Consider the following 12,053-nt stretch of genomic DNA (forward strand, 5'->3'; position numbering starts at 1 on the left):
CAGTGCTTCGAGCAATGGCAAATGCTTGAAGTGGTATTAGTCCAATAAAGCACAATACAATAATAAATATTATACCTTTGATGATTCAATATTCATTTCAAATATTCGAAATCAAATTGATTTGAAGCCAAATGTGCGCAATAGATCGTCTCAGTAGACTGTTATAATCGATAATTCGTCGAATGGCCAATAGATGGTATTGCAGCGTCGGTTGTGTCTAGCGTTCTGGATTGGCTACTCTCGCATACCTACTTTATCGACATAGGGGAAAGATTTGAGTAGTCTTCAAACTTCGATTTTTAATAACAAATATCTATAGACTGTTCAACTTATACGCTCATTATATAACGCTTATACAAACATTTTATGAATGCTATGTGTTATACTTCCACATTCTGAAATTTCATTAACGCTGAAATGAGATTTGATTTTCATAATTATATTGGCAAAGTTTGAAGCAAATCTCGGAATATATAGATCCATAAAATATATTTATTTTATGCTTAAGATGGCTATCTATGCTGTACTAATATCTTAGTAAATACATGTTTTCAATAAATATCTTGCAATTTCTGCAATCATGCGTTATACCTGCTACTGTGCTAACGAAATTCGAAAATGTTTTATACGTATAACAATCGTAACACACACAAATGTTTTCCGTGATAAGCATTCATAAACATTCACTCTTACTTTCTTTCGAACTTTACCAATGTCATCGTGATAACGAATGACCTAATGTAAATTGTCTACCTAGCACAATTCTTTTTTGTATATTCCCTGCAATTTCGATAAAAACCTGGCAGGCAAGAGGATTAATAACTCACCCCTTAAATCACTCGTACAGCTGTCGAAGTAGCTTCTCTTCAGTTTCGATTGCGTTAAAAAATACAGTAACGTTTAGTTACACAAGCGTGCTGTTAAGCTTGAAAAACACCATTGAGAGATCAGAACTCTTATTTCCAACTACATTTTGCTTCACGAACTCCGCTGCTCGATGCGGAATACAGAAGTTTCGCTACGATGCACTAAGCTCTACAATGTCAAAATGTTCTTCTCTATTATCTAGCACGATGACTATTACGCAATTTGAATACTCGGCTCTACAATGTCACATAATGTTTTTTCTATATTAACTACATTCTTTGATCTCTTTTGATTTCTTGGAGACAACATGTCATGTCTGTGACTTCATTCGCCGCTTCGTTAATAATTGATAGTATTCATGTTTGAGAAAACCATAAAGCTTCCGGAAACAGTTGCAACCACAGTCTTCTACCATCTGTTCTACCATCTTATTTCGGTTTGTTTCTCTACATTTTTTGTTGTATGAAAATATAGGTTTGTTCAAACTCTCCTGAGTGCATGAATAATAGATCAAAGAAGAGAACGTATGCACGTAAGTGGGCGTGACTGTCTTCGTGTACGCGTCACGATAAATCATACGTCGAATCGAAATAAACGAAAGTAGTAGAGAGGAGTGTCATTGAGAGGCATACCTCACAGTAAAGTCTGTTTTCAAAAAATGCGCGAGAAGGCAGCAATCGAGGAATACGCACGGAATTTTCTAGTGCAGGAGACGGTGTTGAAAGTAGTTGGTATTTGGCCCACGAGAAACGGATCCTCCTTTGGTCGATGGATTTTCGCGATGATGACGCAAGTAAGTTTGAGAACGTAGTAAATAGCAGGCTTGGGCATTATTTAAATACAGTGGAGCTTCATTTATATGATCTTGTCGGATACAAATAGTTTATATAACAGGAGTTCGATGATTCTCTCTGCTATCTGTGATTTTTTGTTCACATAGTCGAAGTTCACGTTCAAATTACTAGATTCAAATAGCGAAAGTTAGTCTAATCGGTTAGTGATTAAAATTTAGTTGGAATAAGTAGAGTTTATTTAAACGAAATTGTACCGAACAGTAGAGCGTCGTTTATCGGAAGAGGCCGGAGGACAATGCCATATAACTCAAATGTAATTGAAATTAAAACAATTGCAAGAGCAAATGCCATTCCATTATAAAACGAATCGTCTGTATTATTTATGACTTGAATATATTCGAAACACAAAGCTTGAAATTCAAATTAACATTAAAACGAAACTCACTTTACTTAAAAGAGGATTTACAATTAGGATAGAACATTATTTGAGAATGATTACCTTAACCTTCAGATATGAAATGAAACTACTTTCCTTATGTTGTTTCTACAATAAAAATAATTCATTATTTTTGTATCTTCGTTTAAACGAAAATTTGCCCAAGCCTGATAAATAATCGTCGAATATCAGAGATCGGCTAGATCTTCCTAGGAATCCTTTCCATAATTAGGTCAGTACTATCTGCAGCCTGTCTCTGGAAGTTTATCGTCACTGTCTCGACATCGACGACACGATGGATGCGTTCGTCATGGATCTTTCTTCCATCGTCAGCCTCGCGAAACTGTTCATCATGCGCCGGAATTCGAAGCACGCTTACGTTCTTATAAATTCAGTTCTGAAGGACTGGTCGGCTGTTAATGATTCTCGCCATGAAGATATTATGACAAAATACTATAAAAAAGGACGGATCGTTTCATTGATAATACTGTATCTCGGTTATGCTTCTGGATTGTCTTTCATCGTCAAAGCATTACCCTTTGGAGAGAGTCTGCCGTTCAAGGTTCGACTAAATTCCACGTTAGACTGCGGATGTTTATGCAAGCTCAGTTAGTGAATTTAAATAGGGATTTGTATTATTCACTATTTGTTATAATAAACACTTTGGATGTTTTTATGTTCTTAGACATCATGTGCACTCTGTATAAAAACACAGCCATAAATATTAGGACACCTTCTCGTTACACGTATTAGGAAATTACAACAAAATTTACTCTATTTCGTATCTTACACTGTAAGACATATTATATGTAAGACATAAATAAACGACATAACGAATCTATAATAAAACAGCTGAAAAATAAAAACAACCAAATACATGGTATTTGTACTAAATGTTAGCTGATGTCCTGATACTAATGGCCGCATGTATGTATATTTTGATATATTTATAATATAGGAGTACAGAGAAATATAAAATTTCAAAATGAAAATTATTATTTCGCGTAAAATGATCAATTCCTAATTTTTTAACTGTGACGTGCCTTACCTCTCTTTAGATGTTCCAAAACTCGGCGAATTCATCGGCAAATCTAAAAGGTTCCTTGGAAATGAATTATTTCCTGGCAAGCTATTGTGTGTTTGGCTCACTACCATTGCTCCAGCAGATCTGCGTATTGATATTGCAGGCAATGCACATTTTCGTCAACGCGGTTGCTCATTGCGCCAACGATGGATTATTCTTCAGCTTAACGATGCATCTGTGTGGCCAGTTCGAGGTTCTCAAGATGAATTTTACCAAGTTCGAGCTGCAGGAATTTGGCTGCCACAAAAAGCTTCGATTTCTCGTGAAACGACACTGTCAGCTCCTGATGCTGGCCAATGATCTCGAGGAAACCTTCAATATGATCATTCTTGTACAGCTACTGATGAGCGCATTGTTGATTTGCGTCGAAGGTAAAAATATGCTATTTTTATTTCCTTTTTACCTATTTTCTTCATTTTCTCTGTAATATGAAATTGATAGTATCATATATGACAATCCAATGCACTGGCCACAACAGCAATACCGACGATTAAAATATAAGACCTGTACCAACAAAATCGAATTAGAAGATATACGAGATGATACAAAATTCAAAACGCAAACTCTAATCCACGTATTTTATAAGGAATTAAAAATCCTAACAATGCACCGGTACAGATCTATAAAATTAATATGAAAAATCGCGTCATTTTGATCACACTGCCACTTCTTCTGTTAAAAGATTAAATGACTGGTTTTTTCTAAACCGTGTTAAACTAAATTCATGTAAAAACAGACCTAAGAGTAATTAATATATTACTTTGATTATCATATCAGGTTTTGTGTTCCTGGTCTGTCTGGCCACGAGAGACAACGTCGGTGCATTGAAAAGCGTCGTTCTGATGGTGACGTTACTCATACAGCTGTACCTTTACGCCTATGCAGGCGACGTTCTCGAGTCTCGATCCAATGAAATAGCGCATGGCGTCTACGATTCGCCTTGGTATCAACCTCGAGGACACGTAGCAAGGGATTTGATGATGATAATCAATCGCGGACACAGGTCGTACCACGTGACAGCTGGGAAATTCCTCTCGATGAACATATTCACATTCAAAGAAATTCTGAGGTCATCAGCTTCCTATTTGTCTGTTCTGAAAGTAATGATGGACACGTGAAAACCATTTGATCGCGAGTGCTATGTATTTCTTTCGCGACCCTCGATACATCCCTCGCGTACCAAAAGCAATATTACTGTTATACGACGAGGAAGAGCAACGAAATATTCTCTTACGTAAGACTCAAACCTTCACAAACATACCTATGCACGAAGCATGCTATAAGCTATTAATCATGAGTATACAATGGTTTGGATCAGTGTATGTGAATAAATAAGGATTTTTCCAGAGTGCAATTTTAAGACAAACTGATTACGAGCGTCCCATCGTTTGAGTTGAAAATAATCGATTGCAATTTACTCGTTTCAGTTCTTCTACTTTCCTTAGAAGAAAGGCTATCTTCTTACTATAAGAAAATAGATCTTCGTTCTTTCCGTTTCCTTACATATCGCTGGAACCCTATTCTGATATTTAGCTGTGAAAGTTGAATAGTCTTTGATAATACAGACCAATTTTCAATACGTATGATCTTTTTAAGAATTTATCATATAAGTTGGATATTATCTATAAATACAGATCAATTTTTGAAACGGGTGGTACTGCTCGATGGAAACCGCGGTGTTACCCGCACAGAAGCATAACAATAAAGTATTCACCTACGAAGTAACTCCCCTCCCCCATTACAATTTTCTTGAAAATGTACAGTTGATGTAGAAGTGGTAACTTACTGAACGGTGCATAATAAAGCAATTACAGTAGAATAAAAGATGAACCGAGAAATAAAAACATAATTCGTAAACATGTGGGAAGAAGGAAAGGGACGGTGTTCACGATTGAGTGGAGTTATTTGTCGATCTTCGTCCTGTCAGGATGAAAACGTCGATGAGTAAGGACTTCGCTTACGCGATGACTCCGTTGAAGATCTTGTCGTGGCCTGTAGGTACCTGGCCTCTTCAAGTGTACGATTTCTTCTCCGCTACACGTGCCATAATCGCGACTTTTTTTCTGGTATGAGACTCATACTATTATTCTATTGCGAAGTTAACATGTGTGTTATCCACACGAGAACAAAAGTGAGTGGACAAATAGGTGGAACTAAATCTAGAGTTATATGTACTTAAAATTTATATATCATCATAGTATACACATGAATTATTTAAAAAATAGTTGAAATGATATTTATACTTTTACATAATCGAACTGTGTATTATGGAAATACACACATACATATTTCTATCATCTGTCAACTGACTTTTCTCCGAACGTGTTAAATGAACTTTCTAGAAGATCTGCATTGATTCGCACCACTCTTTATGCTCATTATTGTTCTCTTTCCTGAGAAATAAATATTTTTATAAATGAAGATTAGAAGATTATAGAAAAATTTATGAAAAGGAAATTGTGTAAACAACAGGGAATTTAAAGATAGACTGAAATAGCCAATGTTCCCAATTTCATTGGCCTTTTTATCTTCCAATTTGTGCACTTAATCATTATGGTTTCCGAACAGCTGGATTTGGCGCGTTTAAAGATTGTCGTTCTTTTGTAGCTGCTAATGGTAACGATCGTGCAATTCGAGATGTACTTAGACAACAGTGATGCCGAGAAAAATCTGGACGGTCTAGTATTCATTACCTGCGGCAGTTTGGCAGCGTCAAAGATTATACGGTTTCGTATTCGGCCTGCTGCCCTCATCTCGAATTTTACGTCCGCGGTTGTGGATTATAACGAATTGCAGGACGAAGAGAAGCGAGTGATAATGCGAAAACACGCTTATATGGCCAGAGTGGCCAGTGCCAGTATGATATTTTTCGCGTATTTCAGCTCGATTCTTTTCATAACTGTGCCAATGTTGGCTGAAGAGGAAGAGAAAGATATACTTAACGTAACGGAGGAAAGTACATCGGAGTATCCTATACCTTCCGAAAATGTAATGACACTTGTAAAAATACCGGAAAATTTATACTTCCTTGTTTATATCGTAGAATACTTGATGCTGATATTCACGAGCACTGGGAATCTAGGTAATGTATCGTCGTGTCTTACGATTTACACATTGTCAGAAGTCACGTTAGTTAACTCTATAAATTGAAATGTAACGATGAATGATAAGTACGAACATCGTTTGTTAAAACGTACTTTGCCATTACAATTGCTTTGCTTTTGCATGTCCAATACGTGATTAATGTGCATTTAATGTATTCTATATTCCAAGAATTTGCGCTTTTGAAATGTTGAATAGAAATTATTAACTTTGGACAATTAAATTAAGAACCGTATACCAAATGCAATTGATTGGCTTGGCTTCTGAGAGGCTGAAATACCGATACTTACTCAGGGTAGTTTAAGAATTCTACTCATTTATTTTAAAATATAAATTAGGAAGCGATTCGTTGTTTTTCGGTATCACTTTTCATCTGTGCGGTCAGGTAGAAATTCTGAAACTAGATTTGAAGAGACTGAAAATCGAGGGCGAAAGAACAAGGGAACATTTCAATATATTAACCAAGAGGCATATTTACTTAATTAACCTGGCCAATATGCTGATCGAGATCATCAGCTCCATCTTGGTTATGCAACTATTCACGAGTTGTATACTTATTTGTACAAGCGGTGAACATTCTTACCTCATTCCATAAAATGGCACGAAGCCCGATGGAAAATGTTTATTTAAATACGATCAATGTGTTGGGATAATTTGCATCTATTTTTAGGACTTCAATTCATTCTCGCTCTGAGTACTGGAAACATCGTCATGGTTGTAAAAACATTTATAGTACTCACCACTCTCATGGTACAATTGTTTGCATACAGCTACGTGGGCGAATATTTAAAGCGTCAAATGGAAGGCATCGGTGACTCGATGTATTTCTGCAGCTGGTACGATATACCGAAAAGTGTGGCAAAAGACATTATTTATGTCATTATGAGAGCTCAAGAGCCAGTTTTCCTGAGAGCCGGACAATTCCTCGTTGTTAATATGGAAACGTACATGAGTATCATAAAAACTTCTATGTCATATCTTTCAGTTCTTNCGAGTTATGGTAAACGCTTGAGGCTGTGTATAATATAAGAACCCAGAGAGTTATATTTATCTAATAAAGCTCAATAAAATATTTAATGTATTACCATTGACGATTCAATATTCATTTCAAACATTCAAAATTAAGTTGGTCGAATGTGCGCAATAGATTCTCACTAGGCTGTTATAGTGAATATTTCGTGCAATGACAGATAATGAATTATGTATATGTATATGTACGTACATATATAAATACATAATACGGTTAAATTATGGTAGGTGACGTAGGACGATTTGATAACGTACTGACGACAATAATGGTGCTCCTTGTAAAAGATGAAATATATAACTTATACTACTTTCTATTACATTGAGTAGTCCGGAAATTAGCCATAAAGCCAAATTTAATTAGTATATTACCTTGATCACCACATCAAGCTTCTTATTACCGGTCTGCCTGAACACGGATGACATCATCGGTCGTGCACTGAAAGCTGTCGACCTGATGCTGAAGTTAACTATGAAGTTGCAGCTTTACGTTTACGCAGGCGATACTATCGAATCTCGATTTGAAGAAATCGCGCAAGCCGCCTACAATTCGCACTGGTATGAACTTTGACAACAGTTGGTAAAGAATCACGTACTGACAATGAATCACGGAAACACCTGGCAGTCGAAAAATTCCATCAGATGAATACATTCGCGTTCAAAGAGTTACCGGGGATATCAGCTTTCTATATGAGTGTCCTCAAAGTAACGATGAACACGTGAAAACTACTTGAGCGTGAAAGGTACGTAATCCTTTTGCCACCCTCGATACATCCCTCGTACAGGAAAGGTGATTCGACGATGAAGAGCGACGAAATATTCTCTTACGTAAGACTCAAAATTTCATAAATGTACTTGCACGCGAAGCATGCTATAACATATTACACATAAGTATACAATAAATTGGATCAGTGTATACACATAGATAAGAAATTTTCCAGAGTGCAATTTCCGGTCACGGTCGCACCATTTGCTTGCGTTGAAAATAATCGATTGCAATTTAGACGATTCAGTTCTTCCACTTTTCTTATAAGAAACGGTACCCGCTTGCTATAAGAAAATAGATATTTTTTCTTTACATTTGCTATGAAAGTTGAATATTCTTTGAAAACATGTACTAATTTTCCAGACGAATGGCGCTGAATGACGGACGCAATGTATTAGTTATTAACCGTGCAGAAACATGGCGATAAAATATTTACCTACAAAGTAATCCCACTACAATTTTCTTGGGAATGTGCCTACTGAGCGATAGATAATTTGGCGATTATAGTAGAATAAAAGATAAACTGAAACATAAAAATACAATTCCTGAGCATGAGGAAAGAAAGAAATGGTGCATATGCACGACTACCCAGTATTATTTGTCGACCTTCGTGTTGTGAGCATGAAGGCGGCGTTGAGTAAAGATTTCGCTTACGCGATGACTCCGATGAAGATCATGTCGTGGCCTGTTGGTACCTGGCCTCTTCAAGACTACAACATTTTTTCCGCTATGCGTGTCATAATCACGAGTTTCCTTTTGGTATGAAATTTTTGCCATTCTGTTTCGATGTTAACATGTACGTATACTCAGAGACAAGAATTAAGTGAACAAATAATCACTTGTCTTAGCGATATATATTTAAATGTTATTTATTACACAACGGTGTGCAAAATTAAAGGAATACTCAATTTTCACCGAGAAGTTGCCGATATTAAAAGTGTTATAAAATCGTAACAAGGAAGCATACAGCAATCGTTCTATGCTCATTTTAAAACAAAATACCACTATTATCAGATGTTTTTGGGATTTATCCCACAGAGTTTCCTGCATCGTGTGATAGAGTGAGAAAGCGAAGCTGCTTCCTCGTCCCGAACATATTTCAAATTCAACAGATTCTACAGACATTAAAAAATTTTGTTTAGAGCTAAAATGACGCGCGATAATTTGTGCTATGTTTTATTGTACTTTGAGTATTCAGCAGGCGTTATAATAATAGCGGAAGCAGCTCCTCGTGGGGATTGCACAGTCGGAAATTAAGTGTTCCTTTAATTTTGCATGCCAGTGGATATCATTATACTACAAAAATTATTTAATGGATAATTGAAATAATTGAACATTTTTGTATAAACAAGACCTACTTAAAGAAACTTCATTGATACCAATTTCAACTACCTGTCCATGTACTTTAGTCCGTACGTGATAAGTAAATTTCCTAGAAAATTCGCAATCATCCGCACCACTCTTTGTAAATTCCACTTTGTAAATTTTATTATTATTGCACGTTACTTGTGTTCTTCTTCAGAAACGATTGACCTATTTCCTTGACTTATTTTTAATAATTGACTTATATAATAAATTTGATTATGCAAAGGAAATTGTGTAAACGATAGTGAATTAAAAAGGAAATTAAAATATGGTTTCTGAGTAGGTGAAATTGGCGCGGTTAAAAATTCTCATTCTTTTATAGCTACTAATGCTAACGATCGTGCAGTCGGAGATCTATTTAGACAGCAACGACGACGAGAAAAATCTCGACGCATTAGTAATACTATCCTGCGGCATTCTATCGGTGTCAAAGATCATTCGTTTTCGTATTCGGCCTGCTGCCCTTATCTCGAATTTTACGTCCGCGGTTGAGGATTATAACGAATTGAGGGACGAAGAGAAACGAGTGATAGTGCGAAAACACGCTTATATGGCCAGGGTGGCTAGTGTCAGTATGATATTTTTCGCGTATTTCAGCGCGATTCTTTTCATAACTGTGCCAATGCTGGCTGGAGAGGAAGAGAAAGATATAGTTAACGTAACGGAGGAAAGTACAACGGAGTATCCTCTACCTTCCGAAAATGTAATGGCACTTGTGAAAATACCGGAAAATTTATACTTCATTGTTTTTATCGTAGAATACTTGATGCTGGTATTCACGAGCACTGGAAATCTTGGTAATGTATGGTCGTGTCTAACGAATTATTCATTGTCAGAAGCCACGCTAGTTGACTCTATAAATTGAAATGTAACGATGAATGATAAGTACGAACATCGTTTGTTAAAATATACTTTACTATTACAATTGCTTTGCTTTTAGCGATAGAAAGAGAAAGCATTAGACAAAACTCGATTGACTTATAGGGACACGTAATCTGGAATTAATACTTTCTTTCTAGACGAATGTTATAGCAAAAAATACGTAATGTGTGGTCAACTTCATTTCTTTAAATGGAATGAAATTCCCTGTTTTATTTACACTACAATTAACTGTTAAAACGTGACGCTCGATTTTTATTCGTCATTTCTCTTATCATATTTTGTACGAAGAATTTGCGCTTTTGAATTGTTGAATAGAAATTATTCACTTTGGACAATTAAATTAAGAACTGTATGCCAAATGCAGTTGATTGGCTTGGCTTCTGAGAGGTTAAGATAGCGACACTTGCACAGGGTATTTTCAAAATCTTACTCATTTATTTTGAAATATAAATTAGGAAGCGATACGTTGTTTTTCGGTATCACTTTTCACCTGTGCGGTCAGGTAGAAATTCTGAAGCTAGATTTCCAGAGACTGAAAATCGAGAGCGAAAGAACGAGGGAACATTTCAACGTATTAACCAAGAGGCATATTTACTTAATTAACCTGGCCAATATGCTGATCGAGACCATCAGCTCTATTTTGGTCATGCAACTATTCACGAGTTGTATACTTATTTGTATAAGCGGTAAACATTCTTACCTCATTCCATAAAATGACATGAAGCCTGATGGCAAAAGTTTATTTAAATACGATCAATGTGATGGGATCATTTGCATCTGTTTTTAGGACTTCAACTCATTCTCGCTCTGAGCATTGGAAACATCGTCATGGTTGTAAAAACATTTATGGTACTCACCGCTTTCATGGTACAATTGTTTGCATACAGTTATGTGGGCGAATATTTAAGGCGTCAAATGGAAGGCATCGGTGACTCGATGTATTTCTGCAGCTGGTACGATATACCGAAAAGTGTGGCAAAAGACATTATTTATGTCATTATGAGAGCTCAAGAGCCAGTTTTCCTGAGAGCCGGACAATTCCTCGTTGTTAATATGGAAACGTACATGAGTATCATAAAAACTTCTATGTCATATCTTTCAGTTCTTNCGAGTTATGGTAAACGCTTGAGGCTGTGTATAATATAAGAACCCAGAGAGTTATATTTATCTAATAAAGCTCAATAAAATATTTAATGCATTACTTTTGACGATTCAATATTCATTTCAAATATTCAAAATCAAGTTGGTCGAATATGCGCAATATATTCTCACTAGGTTGTTATAGTCAATATTTCGTGCAATGACAAACAATGAATTATGTATATGTATATGTACGTACATATTTAAATACATAATACGGTTAAATTATGGTAGGTGACGTAGGACGATAGTGAAAATAATAATGGTGCTCCTTGTAAAAGATGAAATATATAGCATATACTACTTTCTATTACATTGAGTAGTCCGGAAGTAATTAGCCATAAAGCCAGATATAATTAGTATATTACCTTGATCATCACATCAAGGTTTTTACTACTGGTCTGCGTGATGCTGAAGTTGCCTATAAAGCTGTAGCTTTACGTTTATGCAGGCGATGCTGTCGAGTCTCGATTTGAAGAAATCGCACAAACCGCCTACAATTTGCACTGGTATGAACTTTGACAACAGTTGGCAAAGAACCGCGTACTGACAAGGATTCACGGAAACACCTGCCGGCCGGAAAATTCCACC

At 36.1% G+C, this 12,053-nt stretch overlaps 2 protein-coding genes, 1 long non-coding RNA gene and 1 pseudogene across 6 annotated transcripts; 3 read left to right on the forward strand and 1 right to left on the reverse strand.

Annotated features, from left to right (window-relative positions):
- Nucleotides 1–260: 260 nt before the first annotated feature.
- On the forward strand, nucleotides 261–5,098 carry LOC122575729 (odorant receptor 22c-like). The gene is made up of 4 exons (XM_043745091.1): nucleotides 261–1,660; nucleotides 2,330–2,659; nucleotides 3,156–3,552; nucleotides 3,959–5,098. Exons 1-4 carry the CDS (start codon nucleotides 1,526–1,528, stop codon nucleotides 4,297–4,299), a joined length of 1,203 nt encoding a protein of 400 aa, XP_043601026.1. The 5' UTR covers nucleotides 261–1,525; the 3' UTR covers nucleotides 4,300–5,098.
- LOC122575747 lies at nucleotides 5,071–7,295 on the forward strand (annotated as a pseudogene).
- On the reverse strand, nucleotides 6,183–7,790 carry LOC122575754. Of its 2 annotated transcripts, none has more exons than XR_006319529.1 (5): nucleotides 7,682–7,790; nucleotides 7,052–7,297; nucleotides 6,762–6,980; nucleotides 6,574–6,677; nucleotides 6,183–6,320 (listed from the first exon to the last, which is right to left on the reverse strand). It is a non-coding gene; the product is annotated as an uncharacterized LOC122575754 (long non-coding RNA). The 2 variants fall into 2 exon arrangements; XR_006319528.1 differs by having other exon boundaries at nucleotides 6,574–6,683.
- A 124-nt stretch (nucleotides 7,791–7,914) lies between these two features.
- Nucleotides 7,915–12,041, forward strand: LOC122575727 (odorant receptor Or2-like). 3 transcript variants are annotated; one of them, XM_043745089.1, is made up of 6 exons: nucleotides 7,915–8,052; nucleotides 8,439–8,834; nucleotides 9,763–10,237; nucleotides 10,778–11,008; nucleotides 11,110–11,275; nucleotides 11,914–12,041. In XM_043745089.1, the coding sequence occupies exons 2-6, from the start codon at nucleotides 8,643–8,645 to the stop codon at nucleotides 11,936–11,938; spliced, it is 1,089 nt and encodes a 362-aa protein (XP_043601024.1). In that variant the 5' UTR covers nucleotides 7,915–8,052; nucleotides 8,439–8,642; the 3' UTR covers nucleotides 11,939–12,041. The 3 variants fall into 3 exon arrangements, with proteins under 3 accessions (XP_043601024.1, XP_043601022.1, XP_043601023.1); XM_043745087.1 differs by lacking the exon at nucleotides 11,914–12,041 and having other exon boundaries at nucleotides 11,110–11,904; XM_043745088.1 differs by lacking the exon at nucleotides 11,914–12,041 and having other exon boundaries at nucleotides 7,998–8,137; nucleotides 11,110–11,904.
- Nucleotides 12,042–12,053: the final 12 nt, after the last annotated feature.

The sequence above is a fragment of the Bombus pyrosoma genome, linkage group LG15 (genome assembly GCF_014825855.1).
Source record: "Bombus pyrosoma isolate SC7728 linkage group LG15, ASM1482585v1, whole genome shotgun sequence".
Taxonomy (NCBI): Eukaryota; Metazoa; Arthropoda; class Insecta; order Hymenoptera; family Apidae; genus Bombus; species Bombus pyrosoma.